The sequence below is a fragment of the Leptodactylus fuscus genome, chromosome 9, assembly GCF_031893055.1.
Source record: "Leptodactylus fuscus isolate aLepFus1 chromosome 9, aLepFus1.hap2, whole genome shotgun sequence".
NCBI classification, from domain to species: domain Eukaryota; kingdom Metazoa; phylum Chordata; class Amphibia; order Anura; family Leptodactylidae; genus Leptodactylus; species Leptodactylus fuscus.
The window spans coordinates 65,831,705-65,851,426 of NC_134273.1; the positions used below are offsets into that span (position 1 = coordinate 65,831,705).

At 41.3% G+C, this 19,722-nt stretch overlaps 1 protein-coding gene across 1 annotated transcript; it reads right to left on the bottom strand.

Moving 5' to 3' along the window:
* Window positions 1–2,049: 2,049 nt before the first annotated feature.
* LOC142218399 (dimethylaniline monooxygenase [N-oxide-forming] 2-like) lies at window positions 2,050–15,435 on the bottom strand. The gene is made up of 9 exons (XM_075287120.1): window positions 15,415–15,435; window positions 11,943–12,079; window positions 11,129–11,317; window positions 10,396–10,558; window positions 9,078–9,220; window positions 6,132–6,331; window positions 4,386–4,732; window positions 3,917–3,989; window positions 2,050–2,605 (listed from the first exon to the last, which is right to left on the bottom strand). Exons 2-9 carry the CDS (start codon window positions 12,072–12,074, stop codon window positions 2,170–2,172), a joined length of 1,683 nt encoding a protein of 560 aa, XP_075143221.1. The 5' UTR covers window positions 12,075–12,079; window positions 15,415–15,435; the 3' UTR covers window positions 2,050–2,169.
* Window positions 15,436–19,722: the final 4,287 nt, after the last annotated feature.

A 19,722-nucleotide genomic window follows, 5' to 3' on the forward strand; every position in this document is an offset into this window, starting at 1 on the left:
TGCATCGCAATAAATTAGAATATCATCAAAAAGTTCTGGACCGTTGCTCAGTGGTCAAAGGTGTTTTCAGATGAAAGTACATTTTGCATTTCATGTGGAAGGTCCCAGAGTCTGGAGGAAGAGTGGAGAGGCCGCTGTACACAATCCAAGCTGCACGAGGTCTAGTGTGAAGTTTCCACCATCAGTGATGGTGTGGGAAGCCATGTCATCTGCTGGTGTAGGTCCACTGTGTGTTATCAAGACCAAAGTCAGCGCAGTTGTCTACCATGACATTCTAGAGCACTTCATGCTCCCCTCTGCCTGCAACTTTTTGGGATATGGAAATTTAATTTTCCAACAGGACTTTGCACCTGTCCACACTGCCAAAAGTCCCAAGACCTGGTTTAATAGCCACAGTATCCCTGTGCTTGATTGGCCAGGAAACTCGCCCGACCTTAACCCCATGGAGAATCTATGGTGTATTGTCAAGAGGAAGATGAGAGATCTTAGACCCAACAATGCAGATGAGCTGAAGGCTGCTATCATACAACCTGGACCTCCATGACACCTCTGCAGTGCCACAGGCTGATCTCTCCATGCCACATTCATGCCGTCATTCATACAAAAGGAGCCCGACCAAGTATTGAGGGCATTTACTGGACAGACTATTTATTTGGCCAATATTTCTGTGTTAAATAATTTTTTACAGTTGGACTTATATAATATTCTAATTTTCTGATATAATGACTTTTGGGTTTTCCTTGGCTGTAAGTTATAATCATCGACATTAACAGAATAAAAAAACAAAAAAACTTGAGAGTCTTCAGTAGTTGATACTTTTTTAATGGCTAACTAATAATGATGACATATTACAAGCTTTTGGGATAGAGTATGTCAGATCCTTTCCTCAGGTATAGTTAAAAACTATTTCTGAAGGATGCTTATTTATGTAAAAAGAGAAACATAGGAATAGAATGTTAGGTGGTAGGGTGGATGGTCATTGGTACATACAAGTAAACAATTCATCATTTCACAAGGTCCTTATCAGTTCAAAGAGTGGTCTTTATGGCTGCTTTTGATCAGTGATGATTCCTGTAAAAGGCGATAAAACCGTGTGACAGATTCATCCCCTCCTAGAATGTGTTAAACAGGGTCATCAACTTGTACTCATAAATCCTTCTCTCTTTCTTTGATTTGAAGTTTCCCCTTAAAACCCAAATTTTCATGTCATTGGTGATATTATGATCCTGACTGCAAAAATAATTTGGCATGGGAAGGTTCAGTCTTTGTTCTCTAATCGTATGGCGTGGTGCGTTCATTCTCATTCTGAGCTTCTGACCGGTCTCTCCTACATACAGGCCTCCAGTGGGGCATTTGGTGCATATTATTAAATACACTACATTAGGTGTGCTGTAGGTGAAGGTACCTGGGATCTTGTAGTCCTTGTTAGAATTGGGGGTCTTTATCTTGTCGGTGGTCAGTATGTGAGGGCATGTTTTGCACCTTTTCTGTCTGCATGGAAACATTCCTGTTGTGGTAGGAGGTGATAGTGAGCTGTTGATAACTATATTTCTGAAATATGGTTATCAACAGCTCACTGTCACCTCCTACCACAACAGGAACTTTGCTATCCTATGCTATCCTACTGTATTCTATCTTATCCCGTCTCAACCCATCCTATCCTATCCTATGCTATCCTATCCTATTCTATGTTATCCCATCCCATCCTATTCTATCCTATCCCTTCCTATCCTATCCTATCCTATCTCACCTTATTCTATCTTTTCCCATCTCATCCTATCTTATCCTATCCTATATCATTAATAAAGAGACTAAAGAAAATTCTGTCTAACTCAGATCCTTGTGGTACCCCATCACTGACCTAATCCCAGGTTCTGAATATATTTTATGTATATTATGTATCATTGCTAATATAATACCATAGAAGGAAACAAGTCTAACAAAGTAACTTCTTTATTTAGGAAAAAAGAAACATTTGGGACCCCCTTAATAGACATGTATTAAAGCATGGAGCATCTATAGAAATGTGTAAATTAAGTAGCAAAAAATGGAAATATATTATTATACATGAGTTGTTTCAGTTGTGTGTATTATATTTGAATAATATGAAGTTTTCCAATGGGTTCTGTTCATTAACTTAATTCTCCTGTTGCTCATATAGATATACTTTTACATAGGATTTATTCTAGTCACTGAAAATATCCTGATCCAGGAGACCCCATGAATGGGCCATGCAAAATGGACACTCTGTTCAGCACTTAAACCAGCCCTAGAAAACCATATTGCTGTTAACAGGGAACCAATGACCAACACTGTCTTAATGTTCAGCCAGGATTCAGTTTGTTTATGTAGAACCCGGGTTCTAGTTGGCTTTATTGTTCTGTCCCACTGGGTAAGAATGGCATTTCTAGCTCCAGACCATTTTCCAGGACCTTTGAGCCGTAGCTGGTAAGGTGTACATGGTCCAAAAAACACTTGCCAAGCCAATCTTGGGTCGGTGAGGAAAATATATATCATGTTTGGTTGGATTCCAATCTCACTTGAAATATCATTTATGTAATCGATGTAATGTGTTTGCAGAACTTGAGTCCTGCCCTCACCAAACCTACATGAGAAGCAATAAAAACATGTTAGTAACAATGTTCAGTATAGCACGTCTGCAAGTCACATACATGTGCCACCTGCATTTTCCACGGAAATACATAGCCATCTATTTCAGTGTACTGTATTTATTCAGAGGTGTTTTTATTTTTCATGGAAAGACTATGGGTCATGAAAAAGAACGGAGGACATCTGTGTATCTCTGTTTTTTATGAACCTAGAAACATTGAAAAATACAGGTACATATTTTTAAAAAATTGATCTGTTTTTCACGTATGTGAAAAACAAATCTACCACGGACAGCGCACCATCTGCAACTTAGCAGTGTGGAGTGAAGTCCTTGAAAAGTACAGACCTTTCACATCCAAAAAATGAGGAAATGACCAACAATGAGTTTAATACAGCGTATTACATTATTATTAGAGATGAGCGAGTAGTATTCGATCGAGTAGATATTCGATCGAATACTACGGTATTCGAAATACTCATACTCGATCTTGTACCACTCGCTATTTGAATGTAAAAGTTCGATGCAGAACCAGCATTGAGTGGCCGAATGCTATACAGTCGGCCAGTCAATGCTGGTTCTTCTCCTACCTTTAGAAGTCTTCTCCGTGCAGCTTCCCCGTGGCTCTGAATTCACTCTGCCAGGCATTGGGCCTGGGCAGAGCCGACTGCTCATGCCCGCGCTACAAGAAAATAGCCGCTTTGACTGTAAGCGGCCATTTTCTTGTAATGCGGGCATGCGCAGTTGGCTCTGCCCAGGCCCGATGTCTGGCAGAGTGAATTCAGAGCCGGAAGATGCCGCGGGGACGCTGCACGGAGAAGACTTCTCTGAGGATCCAGCTCAACCCTCACTCGTGGACTTGGTAAGTGTAATTTGATCGAATGTTGCTTACCTCTGAAACGAGCATTTTCCCCCCATAGACTATAATAGGATTCGATAATCGATTTGAGTAGTCAAATATTGAGGGGCTACTCGAAACGAATATTGAATATCGAACATTTTACTGCTCGCTCATCTCTAATTATTATTATTATTATTATTATTATTATTATTATTATTATATTACATTCAGTTCGATAACTAAACAGATACACTTTGCTTTTGCTGTATCTGTCATGGACTTTGAACGCCATGGCAAAGCGTATGCTTGGCTGCTGTTCTATCCGAATTTCTTCTCGAAGAAGAGTTGAGGATAAGACGAAAAAGGGAACTTAGTACTCTTGTTCAGGTAATCCATGAGCAACTAAGCAGTGTAAAAACTCATAACCATAAATAGTAACATTGTTATTCTGTAACTCTCACTCGTACCATTTATTCTTTCTGTCCTTGCTTTTCATGCAGTAGTTTTCCATCTTTTTGACTGATGGTAGTTGAGCAGAACCTAGCGTAAAAAAAAATACAGGAGAAAGCCCATTCATTACAGATCAAAGGATAACATTATACATTTTAGACTACTTTCTATATATCTAACATTTGTAGCTACATGTATTACATAAACAGTATACCCAAGTACATCACAGCATCTGCCTACATAGTGACAATAACACAATGTACTACCACATCCTAAAAACTGACATAATCATGTGCAAATAGAAGCATGCTAAATGTATCATTGCGCTATTCTTTAAAAATTTATATTTTGAAAGGGACTATTTGAGTACAGAAAAATGGTACTCTGTCTATCTGTAGCGATAGTTATCATATTTGCACTACAAATTGACACTCTTCAAAAGATCGCCAACAAGAAACTTGAACCTAAACAACTGGAAGGCCTTACCTTTAAAAACTCTGGTTGCCCAACGAGCCTGTATTTCAACAGTTGGCATGATGGGTCCAAGGGGTTGAACTAGTCCAAGGAAGGCAAGTGTCGGTTTTTCCAGGTAAATTGGAAAGACATACTTATATAAGGATACATCATTGTCATTAAGTTTCAATATATCATCATCCAGAAAAGGATATGTTGAACTATAGCCAGTAGCGAAAATAACTTCATCCACATCGGCCTCGGTTCCATCTTCGAAGGTGACAGATGTTTCAGAGAATGATTTAATACTGGGCTTCACCTTGATTGATCCTTGTAATATTTGGCTTGGGAGGTAATCGTTTACAATTGGATGTTTTAGCCTGTCAAAAATATAGAATATATTTAAAAGCAAAAACAAAGGGTTAGTAATCTGGGCTACGCAGTATATAGATTGAAAATACATTTTATGCAAAAAAATAGACACATGGCCTAGGCCCAGCAAAAAAAAACAGAACAATTCACTGAGATACTGCTGTTCTGCACTATTTTAATAGTTCCCATTCAACCTCTATGAAAGTTACAGAAAGAGTGTAGCTCAGTCAAATACATGTTTTACAGAACTCCAGGGAAGTAAGGAGGAGGACAGCTTCACATGAGCAAAATGTTTTGTGTTAACTTCTTTGGTTTGGTTTTGCAGGCTCCCAGGATAATTTGGACCACTTCAGATTCATTGGAATAACCCACTATCACAAGGAATACCGGGAAGAGCCAGGTACTGGTCAGTTCCCAACTAGTTGAGGTGATAAGGCTGTAGGACATCCTACCCTAGTAATGCTAGGCTGCTTGTTGTATCTGGCTGGTTATGAAAAAGGGGTTTTGCCAGATATATTTTTTTCTTCAATTATTCATTTTTTAAAAAAAATGATGTGCTCCCCTCCTCCATTTTTCATAACTATCGAGATACAACCAGGAGATCCAACCTATGTTTTTTGGCTCTCAACAACCTGATAATACTAGCTTGTAGCATACAGCAGAGCACTGGATGTACATTAGGTTCAGCTTTATCCACTTTCAGGTAGTGCCCATCATGCATCCAGTGATCAATGCATATTAATGAGATACAGCCAGATTCAGAGACACAGACAGAAAGAAGTGGCAGGTCATGCTTTTTCATCCAGTTCTTGCAAAGGTCCAGTGCTTTACAGTGCCACAACTGGTGAGAGGTATACCCGAATGGATTCCATAAACTAAGATCCATTATGGCATCAGTTTCACTGCATCTTTTTCCTTTTCTATATCACTTATGAAGGGTATTTATGCTACCACCTGGTACATGTAAATGCATCCAAAAAATTCAGTGTCCTCCATTGAGTGCCAGGTTACTGAGGTATCCTCCTCTAGAGAGACTGCTTGCAGACAATGCACCATACAGTGACACATAGAGTGCTTAAATCCATAGAGTCGTCCCCACCCCGCAATCATGAGATTGAAAGTCTGCAAGTGTACCAAGTGAATAGTCCAATGGTATGCAAACATGTCCATCACTATGTCATCACAATCTTTCCCATACCAGTAAATAAAGCAGTGGTCACACTTGCACACCACCGCTCCATTTACGTGGAGCATTTAGGGACCACTGTTCTTGTGGTCACTGGAGTTTCAGTGGCCGGACCATGAGAAATAAGACACTTTTTTCCTACCTTCTGCATATGGGAAAAGTGTTAATAGTGGGAAAGCACCTTTATGGAAGTAAAAATAATCTTTAGGTTTTTTTTTTACCTGAATTTAGGTTCCAAGCCTAAGTTTGGGTGGTGAAACCAGCTGCTCATAATCTTTTCGCTTATCTTTGCGGCAAGTATTCTTGGCAGCAAATTCTTGATCCCCATAGCAAAACGTCTAGACATTGTCATGTCTATGGGAAATCCTCCTCTGGATATTCTACTAACCACCCATGATCCATGTCTGGTGCTTAGATAGACCTAAATATTTAGGTACAGAAAATGTGTTAGAAAAAAAAGTAGTAGACATCAAAGTAGAATTAATCCCGTTCTGATGGTTAAAGTTAGAGAATTCTTAGATATATTAGTGGCTTAGGCAGTGGTTAGTCATGTACAGATATAATTGGTAATTCCCAGTAAGGTCTTGTCCACACAAGCAATTTGGTGCAGAGTTTGGTGAGTTATTTTCAGCCAAAACTAGGAATGGGTTCTAAAGAAAGAAAAAAAAACTACTGTAATACATTGTACACAGCATGTCCATGATGGATTCCATTATTCATGGCCATTATGTTACTGGTATTCTGCTAGATAAGTGGAGAAAGAGGCATTTTTCTCTCACAAGATATATTGCAAAGTTTCTTATATTGACTTTTACTATTGATTTATGTAAAGTGTGTTGAACAGTTAGTGACCATTTTAATGAGAACGACGTACTACTTAATGTCCCCTGTGAATTGAACACTTGCCAGGATGGTACCCCAAAGATACTGTATCAGTGAAGTTTCTAAATATACTTCTGTTATTGAGCTTTGGAGACTCATTTTATGTAAATTAATATGTTATTCGTATGCAAATGAGGGGTATAGTGCTTTGAGGGTGTGTTTTACCTTGGCTGGGCTTTGGTCTCAACTCTAGATTCTTGGACAAAGGATATCAATACAATGAAAATGAGGCCAAAGCTGAATAAATAGGCATATTTCCAAACTGTACAATATTCTCTACAAGGTTATGGGATTAGGTTTATGACCAATTTACTGCTGACAGACTCCCTTTGATTACCCTTTTCCAGCAGTCATAGCCTGAAATTCTGGGGCAAAACAGTGGCTCAGTGGTTAGCACTGCAGTCTTGCAATGCTGGAGTCCTGGGTTTGACTCCTGCCAAAGACAACATCTGCAAGGAGTTTGTATGTTCTCCCCGTGTTAGCATGGATTTCCTCCACAATCCAAATACATACTGATAGGGAAAATGTACATTGTGAGCCCTATACAGTCCTATGAAAAAGTTTGGGCACCCCTATTAATCTTAATCATTTTTTGTTCTAAATATTTTGGTGTTTGCAACAGCCATTTCAGTTTGATATATCTAATAACTGATGGACACAGTAATATTTCAGGATTGAAATGAGGTTTATTGTACTAACAGAAAATGTGCAATATGCATGAAACCAAAATTTTACCAGTGCAAAAGTATGGGCACCCTTATCATTTTATTGATTTGAATTCCCCTAACTACTTTTTACTGACTTACTGAAGCACAAAATTGGTTTTGTAACCTCAGTGAGCTTTGAACTTCATAGCCAGATGTATCCAATCATAAGAAAAGGTATTTAAGGTGGCCAATTGCAAGTTGATCTCCTATTTGAATCTCCTCTGAAGAGTGGCATCATGAGCTACTCAAAACAGCTCTCAAATGATCTGAAAACAAAGATTGTTCAACATAGTTGTTCAGGGGAAGGATACAAAAAGTTGTCTCAGAGATTTAACCTGTCAGTTTCCACTGTGAGGAACATAGTAAGGAAATGGAAGACCACAGGGACAGTTCTTGTTAAGCCCAGAAGTGGCAGGCCAAGAAAAATATCAGAAAGGCAGAGAAGAAGAATGGTGAGAACAGTCAAGGACAATCCACAGACCACCTCCAAAGAGCGCAAGCATCATCTTGCTGCAGATGGTGTCACTGTGCATCGGTCAACTATACAGCGCACTTTGCACAAATAGAAGCTGTATGGGAGAGTGATGAGAAAGAAGCCGTTTCTGCACGTACACCACAAATAGAGTTGCCTGAGGTATGAAAAAGCACATTTGGACAAGGCAGCTTCATTTTGGAAACAAAAATTGAGTTGTTTGGTTATAAAAAAAGGCGTTATGCATGGCGTCCAAAAAGAAACAGCATTCCAAGAAAAACACATGCTACCCACTGTAAAATTTGGTGGAGGTTCCATCATGCTTTGGGGCTGTGTGGCCAATGCCGGCATCTGGAATCTTGTTAAAGTTGAGAGTCGCATGGATTCCACTCAGTATCAGCAGATTCTTGAGAATAATGTTCAAGAATCAGTGACGAAGTTGAAGTTACGCCGGGGATGGATATTTCAGCAAGACAATGATCCAAAACACCGCTCCAAATCCTCAGGCATTCATGCAGAGGAACAATTACAATGTTCTGGAATGGCCATCCCAGTCCCCAGACCTGAATATCATTGAACATCTGTGGGATGATTTGAAGCGGGCTGTCCATGCTCGGCGACCATCTAACTTAACTGAACTTGAATTGTTTGTCCAAAATACCTTTATCCAGGATCCAGGAACTGATTAAAAGCTACAGGAAGCGACTAGAGGCTATTATCTTTGCAAAAGGAGGATCTACTAAATATTAATGTCACTTTTCTGTTGAGGTGCCCATACTTTTGCACCGGTCAAATTTTGGTTTAATGCATATTGCACATTTTCTGTTAGTACAATAAACCTCATTTCAATCCTGAAATATTACTGTGTCCATCAGTTATTAGATATATCAAACTGAAATGGCTGTTATAAACACCAAAATATTTAGAACTAAAAATGATTAAGATTAATAGGGGTGCCCAAACTTTTTCATAGGACTGTATGTGGCTCACAATCTACATTGATAAAAAAAAAAAAAAAGCATTGAATTCTTACAGATTGTGTTATCAGAATTCCTATCATGTGTTGCTGATGAGTATACAACAAGGAATGGAATGAAATATTACACCTGTTTTGCAATATAGCTGAGTTCCACTGAAATATCTCCAGCTGAATTTCCTGTTCCAACAACCACAATTCTTTTCCCTCGATACGCCTCACATGTTTTGTAGAAACGACTGTGAATGTAATGGCCTTGGAAATTTTCTAAACCTAGGAGGAAAGATAAAAGGAAACATTTTATATTCTCATAAAATATTTCATGTTTTAAGACTCCACAGTTACATTCAGCTGCCTTTTTAGATTACAGGTCATAAATTACTTTGTGTTCTTCATCTAGGAATGGCGGGGCCCCGTGGCTAGCTTTTGACATGAGCCCCCCCCCCCCCCGACCGATGCTGAAGACCTTGACCACCCCCCCCCCCTGCATTCCTGCGTGCTCTATTATTACCCACAGTGACCCATGCACACAGTATTATGCCCCATAGTGGCCCCTGCACACAGTATTATGCCCCATAGTGGCCCCTGCACACAGTATTATCCCCCATAGTGGCCCTTGCACACAGTATTATGCCCCATAGTGGCCCCTGCACACAGTATTATCCCCCATAGTGGCCCTTGCACACAGTATTATCCCCCATAGTGGCCCCTCCACACAGTATTATGCCCCATAGTGGCCCCTGCACACAGCATGATGCCCCATAGTAGCCCCAGTACACAGTATTATGCCCCATAGTGGCCCCTGCACACAGTATTATGCCTTATAGTGGCCCCTCCACACAGTGTTATGCCCCATAGTGGCCCCTGCACACAGCATGATGCCCCATAGTAGCCCCAGTACACAGTAGTATGCCCCATAGTGGCCCCTGCACATAGTATTATGCCCCTCATGTGGAAGACCCAAGGAGGGATACAAACATAAAAAACACTGTCACTTACCTATCCCTGGCTCCGCTGCAGTCTTCATCGTTGTCAACCATCTTCAATGACGTCTGGACGTCACATGACCTGGAATGCAGGCCCTGGTCATGTGACATCAGGGACGTCACACAACTAGGCCTGAAGCCTGCCTGGAGCCCGGAAAGGTAAGTAACACTGTTTTTTATGTTCTCTTACCTCTCCAGGTCCTCTGATCAATATACTGATAATAGTCTTTATGGGGCCCAGGATCAGTAAGTAAATAGCGCCTGTTACTGGTTGGAGTAAGTCCAGCCAGTAACGGCCTATTAAGAAAAAAAAATGCCGCGGTAACAGATGTTGCCGGGCCCCTAATGTCCCGTCCCTGTGGCAGCTGCTACCACTGCTACCCCGGTAGTTGCGCCACTGGTCCTTATATAAACTTTTAAGCTTATTATTACTATTGGAGATGTCCAATTAGTAGCACTCACCTGGAAAGCTTTGTAATGGCAAGTATGGGTCATAATAATGTCCATTGCAAACAATAACAGCATCATAAACATCCATCTCCCGCTTTCCTTTATTGTCTATTTCAATATTCCACTTTCCAGTCGTTGCAAAGTCTTGATTTTGCCTTACATTGCAAATTTTAGTCTAGATAGAATCAAAAGATAGGATTAACGTACATATCTATGGAAATCTATTAAAATACAATTCAACCCGAACCAGATCAAGATAGTACTCGCATAAAAATATTTAGTGGTGGCAATGGCTACCACTCCACAGTAAGTCCCATATAATGCTAGTTAACTTGTAGGGTGGTCTATAATCAACACTTATTGCTTCCACGAGACAGGTGATACATGCCTGATCATGAGGATTGTCCCATTGCTGGGACCCTTATGGGTCATAAGAATGAAGGTCCTATGTACCCCATTAGAAAGACGTGGTGGCAGAGGAAAGTGATCAAATGGCAGAGTAAGACTACTCAAGGTTTGTTTGAAGTTTGTATCCATGAATGCACACAAGTCTATACATAGGATCTGTAGATCTGGTTGGACATTTTTAGTTAAGACTAAGTCGCTTCACTTTTTAAAAATTTGTTATACACTGGAACAAAATTGTTGCAAATATTAATACACCCTTCAACTTCAAACACTCAGATGAGACAAAATAGTCTATATTGCATGTTCTTAGCACTGAAAAGTTAATGTTGTGAGTTACCTGAAAGTGAATGTATTTATAGAGGTTGAAGTGTTCTGCATATAGGTGGAGGTAATCTAAGATCTTGGAATGATGCGGGAATACAGGGAAGTCTTCAGGCATTGGAAAATCACTATAGCACATCATCTCTTTGGAAGTATTTGTGAACAGTGATTTATAAATGCTAGCGCGGTCTTCCTCCACAGTTTCCTATAGAGACATTCAAAGACTAGTAAAAAACAGATAATTTTTGGAACTTGGTAGCATTTTAAAGATGAGATTCTAATCTTTAAAATGAATCTAAAATTATTTTCATAGCCCAAATGAGTCCTGAGATACAGGACTCTAAATTGTCCCCCCTCCTCTTGTCTTGGGAAGCATCTTGTGAACTGTAATATAAAGGGGAGGGCGAGGAGGGGCCCTGCAGACAGCACAGAGACATTGAATCATTCTCATCTCTGTGCCTAACCTGTATGTGACCCCAGGAGGGGGGTAGCAAGGACTTCAGTCCCTGTTACCCCCTCTCCTGTCAATCAGAGCGCATACTGATTGTCACATACAGGCATGTGCCTTACTAGTGTTGCATTCTTATGGTGTATTTCATACTCCAACCTCCATACACATGACCCTGCTGCTTCAGTTCTAGGAGTGAAATCTAACCTCTAGATGAGATAACATATGAAGTCTTGACCTTAACCCTTACCCCCCAAAAAGTCACAGGATATCACTTGAATTACAAATTCATTTTTGAACGTTTAAATTACTAGAATTTTAAAGATAAACTTTTGATGTCCTTTTGTAAAGTTTGAAGCAAATGTAATCTAATCATCCTTACTGTGAACTTCCAAAGTCCTCCAATTCCATCACTTTGCTCAAAGCAAGTGGGTTCCAGACCCTCTTCCAGGCAACATTTGATGGCTGTGAGGCCGCTGCATCCTGCACCAATAATAGCCACTCTTTTTGACATGGTTGCTGCAGAATAAAGTTTACAGTTATTCCATTCTAAATTATTCCATACTATTTCCATTAAGTATATAAACTCGTTTACACGTGCTGGTTGTGGGAGTGTCAGTGTTCTCCAGGCTGGTCCTTGCAAGCATCTGCCCACTGCACCTCCTATCAGTTTTCATCCACTCTTAGTACAGCCACCTATTCCTGAGGACTGGTCATCAATAAGGTTAAAACTGGTAGGAATGAGGTCACCATCCTGCCTGGGTCCACTCTGGAAGCCCTCTTTGTATAAATGGTGCAACTTGGTAGAATTCTTTGGCTGAGTCTGAAGAGGTCAAAAAACCTCCTGTTTTGGAAGATTGGAGTTATATGTACCAATATAGAAGTCTGGCAATGGACCATGAAGAAGAAGGGCAACATGTGGTCAAGAAAGTGATGGTTCTTAATGTCCTGGTAATTTCAGGTATAAACATGCTGAAAGAGATGGATAGTTCCAGGAATTCAGCACCAGATACTGGATGGGGGTCCCCAACCACAAACAGAGCCTACAGAGTACATTGAAATTGTCTTACATGCAAGCGGTACTATTTAACCAGCCTGTGAAGGAGCAAGTTCTGCTGTATGCCCCTGTAGAGATACAGACAGACATGAAGTGGGCACTGGGCATTAGTGTTCAGTTCCAGGGCTCTACCTTGATGTTAGAACCTATAATGCAAGGACATACACTCACCGGCCACTTTATTAGGTACACCATGCTAGTAACGGGTTGGACCCCCTTTTGCCTTCAGAACTGCCTCAATTCTTCATGGCATAGATTCAACAAGGTGCTGGAAGCATTCCTCAGAGATTTTGGTCCATATTGACATGATGGCATCACACAGTTGCCGCAGATTTGTCGGCTGCACATCCATGATGCAAATCTCCCGTTCCACCACATCCCAAAGATGCTCTATTGGATTGAGATCTGGTGACTGTGGAGGCCATTGGAGTACAGTGAACTCATTGTCATGTTCAAGAAACCAGTCTGAGATGATTCCAGCTTTATGACATGGCGCATTATCCTGCTGAAACTAGCCATCAGATGTTGGGTACATTGTGGTCATAAAGGGATGGACATGGTCAGCAACAATACTCAGGTAGGCTTTGGCGTTGCAACGATGCTCAATTGGTACCAAGGGGCCCAAAGAGTGCCAAGAAAATATTCCCCACACCATGACACCACCACCACCAGCCTGAACCGTTGATACAAAGCAGGATGGATCCATGCTTTCATGTTGTTGACGCCAAATTCTGACCCTACCATCCGAATGTCGCAGCAGAAATTGAGACTCATCAGACCAGGCAACGTTTTTCCAATCTTCAATTGTCCAATTTCGATGAGCTTGTGCAAATTGTAGCCTCAGTTTCCTGTTCTTAGCTGAAAGGAGTGGCACCCGGTGTGGCCTTCTGCTGCTGTAGACCATCTGCGTCAAAGTTCGACGTACTGTGCGTTCAGAGATGCTCTTCTGGCTACCTTGGTTGTAACGGGTGGCTATTTGAGTCACTGTTGCCTTTCTATCAGCTCGAACCAGTCTGGCCATTCTCCTCTGACCTCTGGTATCAACAACGCATTTCCGCCCACAGAACTGCCGCTCACTGGATGTTTTTTCTTTTTCGGACCATTCTCTGTAAACCCTAGAGATGGTTGTGCGTGAAAATCCCAGTAGATCAGCAGTTTCTGAAATACTCAGACCAGCCCTTCTGGCACCAACAACCATGCCACGTTCAAAGGCACTCAAATCACCTTTCTTCCCCATACTGATGCTCGGTTTGAACTGCAGGAGATTGTCTTGACCATGTCTACATGCCTAAATGCACTGAGTTGCCACCATGTGATTGGCTGATTAGAAATTAAGTGTTAACGAGCAGTTGGACAGGTGTACCTAAGAAAGTGGCCGGTGAGTGTATATTGTAGGTACTCTGTGTGCAGTGGATGAAGACCCTGTGTGTGGGAGAGGATCATGAACCTCAATGAACTTAGCATGGCCTTGGCCCTTCACCAGTTGCTGTCTGAAGTATAACAGGAGCAGAATATCAGTAGTGTGTGGAGTTGAGCTCCATGAGGATGGAGAAAGCCATACCAATGGGGGACCAATTACTGGATGAGGTTACCATGGATCAGGACCAGCTGACTACATGGGAGTAAGAGCATTTGGCTTGAATCTTGGAGGACTCAAGCAACTTCTGGAAATATGATGTGGATTTTGGAAATAGACAATAAAATACAAAATCCCAATTGGAGATACTCAACCAAACAGACAACAAAAATTGGCAAATTCCCATGTCTTCCGTTTCAGGAATTGACAATACTATTGATACAGATGCAGGGCAGTCAGGTGATCCAGCCTAGCGAGAGCCTCTTGGAGTCCTGCATTGTGCTGGGTAAAAGAACACTAGATCCTTGCAGTTCTGGATTAAAAGTGCTGGAACATTTGCAACTCACAAATTAGAGATGAGTAAACTGATTTGTTACACAGCAGAGGCAGTAGTGAGGATAGTGGTTAAATTTTACAGAACCGCAATCCATGGCCAAGGAGAATAGGATGGGTGGGGACTGCTGCTGGCACTTGCCTAATGGGCATTAGGGATGTAAAAATGACTGATGAGGAGGAGGTTTGTTATAGGCTGTGCAGACGTAGCAATCACCACTGGGTCCTGGGGTCTCACGGGCCCAAAAGCTACTGTTGCTGGCCTATTAGATAACTGTAGGTACAGTTACAAAATATTCATAATTTTTGTCAATAGAGTAGTGTCCCAACTCAGTTCTCAAGATCTCCTAACAGTACACGTTTTCCACATTACCAAGGAAGTAGCACATGGTTATTGATGTTAACAAATACATTTAGTTAACTTTTTTAACCCATATTAAGTTTCTGTCACATATCTGGGCTGGAAACCACTTTAATCTGTTTGAAAGTGTCCTTTATTATAATATACTTCTCCTATACACATAGATTACCTAATGGCTGTACATTACTTAGCTGTTTACTACTTCAGATAAGCAGATTTTGGGAAAAACACTATTTTGTTTCTTTGTGTCCATTCATTTCAATAGGATTTTTCTAATGTTGGTTAGTTTCTATCCTTAAAGTTGATATCTTAGAGATAAACATGTTAAAACATTTCCAAGTGCACAAAGATATAGAAGTGTATGATAAGCAGAAATAAGTGTCTCAAATATGGTAGAGTTAAGATGAATTTGCACTATTTCTGCATGTACAGTATATTGTCATTGTTCTAAAGAATCTGCATTGTCAGACAAGCAATATACAGTAAAATGACATTATAATATATATATATATTTTTCATTACAATACCTTAAACTTAGAAGAGTTGACCCAGCAAGAAAGTTTTACTTCAAGTGCAGAAACAGGAATGATAAAAAGTAATAAGTAACCTGTGTTTATAGATGGCGGTTTTATTGCTGCCATACAAGTATATTGCATAATCCAAATGAAAGTTGGTACAATATCTAGGTTCAAGTTCAATCACTTGTCTTAGATGAGCGTTTCCATAGGTACAACTGATATGTTGTGATTTAGAAACCCACAACGGCATTGGAAATTGCAGCATGTCCACATCGTGTATTTCCCTGCAGTGTGTGGATGGGATTTGTTCTTTGTCTTATTGTGTAACTTTCACCTTCTGATATGTGTTTTATGTTCTATTGTGTAACTTTCACCTTCTGATATGTGTTCTATGTTCTATTGTGTAATTTTCACCTTCTGATATGTGTTCTATGTCCTATTGTGTAACTTTCACCTTCTGATATGTGTTCTATGTCCTATTGTGTAACTTTCACCTTCTGATATGTGTTCTATGTACTATTGTGTAACTTTCACCTTCTGATATGTGTTCTATGTCCTATTGTGTAACTTTCACCTTCTGATATGTGTTCTATGTCCTATTGTGTAACTTTCACCTTCAGATATGTGTTCTATGTCCTATTGTGTAACTTTCACCTTCTGATATGTGTTCTATGTACTATTGTGTAACTTTCACCTTCTGATATGTGTTCTATGTCCTATTGTGTAACTTTCACCTTCTGATATGTGTTCTATGTTCTATTATGAATAAAATATTATTATATCAGACTTTCATATCATTGCAATCTTGTTTTCTTTACATCTTACACAGAGGGCCCTGACAGGAGAAGCATGTTCGGCCTAGTCTAATGGTAACCAGATCCCTGTCAGGACTCCCTGTATCACCATCCCCAGTATCCATAGCTGAGAGAGCCACAATAGGAGGAGTAGTTGGAGAAGTCTGCCACACAGCCTCTAACATCCCTGGACAACCTCCTACAACCAAGGCTGTGGGATTGGACACTGTGTTATTACTACCCCCATTTGGAAGCTGCCATTTACTTCTGTCCCAGTTGCTGAATAAACTGTTACCTGCTTCAGCTGCATCTTCAACCAGTATCACACCGGCTCAGAGAGGAGAGGTCCCCTCTCCAACTGGAAACGCCCCATCCAGGTAGTGCTTCAGGATTCCCCCCCAGACTGATAGCAGGAGTTTACTAGTCAGCACAGCCACCAGGATCAGTTTCTCAAGTACATGGACACTGTTTTGCCAACCTCGATGCCATGGCTGCCCATGTCTCCTCCATTATTATTTATGCCACACTCCTTTGGCACCTGATTACACCTCCATTCCTTCCATTACCTACTCGCTGTGAGAGAGACCTCAAGACCTCAATGTCTGGGTATACATTGTATTTAGCCATGCTTTGGATCCCAGATCCTTGGTTATTCTTAGAACTATCACCTTTGTCCATTTATTTAGATTTATATTCAGCAGTTTACTAATCAACTACATTATTGTTATTTATAAGACACCTCAGCAGCTATTTATTTGCATTATCCCAGCATATACTTCTAGCTATTTATTTTTTTTAGCTATTTTGGGGGTTTTTTGACACATGTGATGGTTATATTTCAAAAAGAAATGGTTTTGTAGAAAAATTTGCCCATTTTGTGACTTGTAACTGCTACAGGTTTGTTGATACTTGAGAGACAAATTTGTGGTTGTAAACAGAGTAAGGGGCATTCACACAGAGTAACGCCGGGCGTGTATCACAGCCGTACACGCCGGCGTTACGGCAGACTGCCGAACGCTTCCCATTCACTTCAATGGGAGCGCTCGTAAACGCTGCTGTTACGAGCGTTCCCATTGAAGTGAATGGGAAGTGTTCGGCAGTCTGCCGTAACGTCGGCGTGTACGGCTGTGATACACGGCCGGCGTTACTCCGTGTGAATGCCCCCTAATACAGCTGATTTCATGTGGTGCTAGAACATTGTTCAGAAATAGGAGTTGCTACTGCGCCCGGGACCTTCAGGGGTCTCATAGGTTCCTCTGACTATAAAATATACCACTATTATTAATGACAAAAGGTAGGTATGGTCCCCAATAGAGATTCTGCATTGGGGCGCTGGAGCTTTAAGTTATGCCTCTATCACAATAGTTTCATCTCCAATAGCTGATAGGTCACTAATAGAGATGAGCAAACAGCATTCGATCGAGTACATGTTTGATCGGATATCGGGCTGTTCGAGATGTTCGATTCGAGTCGAACACCAGGTAGCAAACTCACTAAAAATTTGTTTCCCCTCCCACCTTCCCTGGTGCTTTTTTTGCACCAATAACTGCGCAGGGGAGGTGGGACAGGAACTAGGACAACGGAGGCATCGAAAAAAATTGGAAAAAGTAATTGACTGGCTAATTCAGGTGACCTCCAATTTATACGAATAGTGGATTTAATATCCAGTTCATATGAGACTGTGAACTATGTGATTGTGAGACAGGGATAGATGTACAGGCAGGGTTAGCTAGGGATTACCATTATTTAGGTGGGAATGTTACTCACCCAGCTCTTTGGGGCTCTATCTGGTCGGGATCCCTGTCAGCTTGCGATATGCGCGAGCTGACTTTTTCCCATAGGAATGCATTGATCAGCATTCATTGGCCGAATGCAATACAGATTATGGCATTCAGCCAATCAACGCTGGTTCTGCCGGAGGCTCGTCTGTGAGGAGGTGGAGTCTAAGATCGGACCAGAATGGAGACTGCTGTGGAACGATCATAGACTCTGCCTCCTCCAGCAGAACCAGCATTGATTGGCCGAATGCTGTACTCTGTATGGCATTCGGCCAATCAACACTGGTCAATGCATTCCTATGCCGAGATGTAGCAGTGCTGGCTGTGCGCTCAGCACTGCTACACCGGAGATGTAGCAGAGCTGAGTGTGTGCTGAACCCTGCTGCACACTCAGCTCTGCTGAGATGCAGCAGAGCTGAGTGTGCAGCAGGGTTTAGCACACACTCAGCTATGCTACATCTCTGATGCAGAATAGCTGAGTGTGCAGCAGGGTTCAGCGCATCTCTGATGCAGCAAAGCTGAGTGTGCAGCAGGGTCCAGCGCACACTCAGCTCTGCTACATCTCTGTTGCAGCAGAGCTGAGTGTGCAGCAGGGTTCAGCACACGCTCAGCTTTGCTTCATCTCTGGTGTAGCAGTGCTGAGCGCACGGCCAGCACTGCTACATCTCGGCATAGGAATGCATTGACCAGTGTTGATTGGCCGAATGCCATACAGAGTACAGCATTCGGCCAATCAACGCTGGTTCTGCCGGAGGAGGTGGAGTCTAAGATCGGTCCACAGCAGTCTCCATTCTGGTCCAATCTTAGACTCTGCCTCCTCACAGACGAGCCTCAGGCAGAATGGCATTTGGCCAATCAACGCTGGTCAATGCATTCCTATGGGAAAAGTCATGTCCTGCATATCGCAAGCTGACAGGGATCCTGACGTAATACAGTGACTTGGGCATTTTAGATGCCCCCAGACATGCTTCCCCTGCTGTCCCAGTTGCATTCCAGGGTGTTGGCATCATTTCCTGGGGTGTCATAATGGACTTGGTGACCCTCCTGAGTCGAATAGTGATTTCCCCCTGAACAAGTATTTATTCCCCATAGACTATAATGGGGTTCGATGTTCGATTGAACAGTCGAGTATTTAGTAGCTACTTGAATCAAACTTCGAACTTCGAACATTTCACTGTTTGCTCATCTCTAGTCATTAATACCTTAGTGTTAAAAAACCCTTTAATGCGTTAAGTAAGGTAGTAAATGGGTATGGCACCTTCAAAGGGAGAAGTTACGCAACAATCTAGCATGTCAACTTCTAATATATAGAGAGGTTTTGATATTCAACTCAGGTCTGAATATTATAATGAAACATTTTGGAAAGAAAATGAGTCCCAAAAGTCCAGTACTGGACGCTAAGATGGCAAAAACCTGCGTTGCGGTCATGAACTTGCCTTTAGTGCTGACATACGCTGGTATAAATGAGATCCATACACTACAGAACACCAACATGCTGAATGTGATGTGAAGAGCTTCATTAAATCTATCCGGCAACTTTTTTGCAAAGTAAGCCACAAGAAAACATAGAAGTGCAAAGAAGCTGTTATACCCTAGAGCTAAATAAAATATCACATGAGAGCCCACGTTACAATATAATATAAGGATCCCGGGTTTAGACACTGAATCTCTCGCAGGATATGGAGGATAAAAATGTAACCAGCATATACAGATACCTAATTCACCTATAAAGCAAAACACAATAA

Excerpts from the sequence above, each read along its gene's own strand:
- LOC142218399 (XM_075287120.1), bottom strand. The coding sequence starts at position 12,074 with ATGTCAAAAAGAGTGGCTATTATTGGTGCAGGATGCAGCGGCCTCACA. Across the intron at positions 11,318-11,942 it reads GAGGACTTTGGAAGTTCACA|GAAACTGTGGAGGAAGACCG; the intron begins GTAAGGATGATT and ends ATGTCTCTATAG. Across the intron at positions 4,733-6,131 it reads GGCTTGGAACCTAAATTCAG|GCTAAAACATCCAATTGTAA; the intron begins GTAAAAAAAAAA and ends TATTTTTGACAG.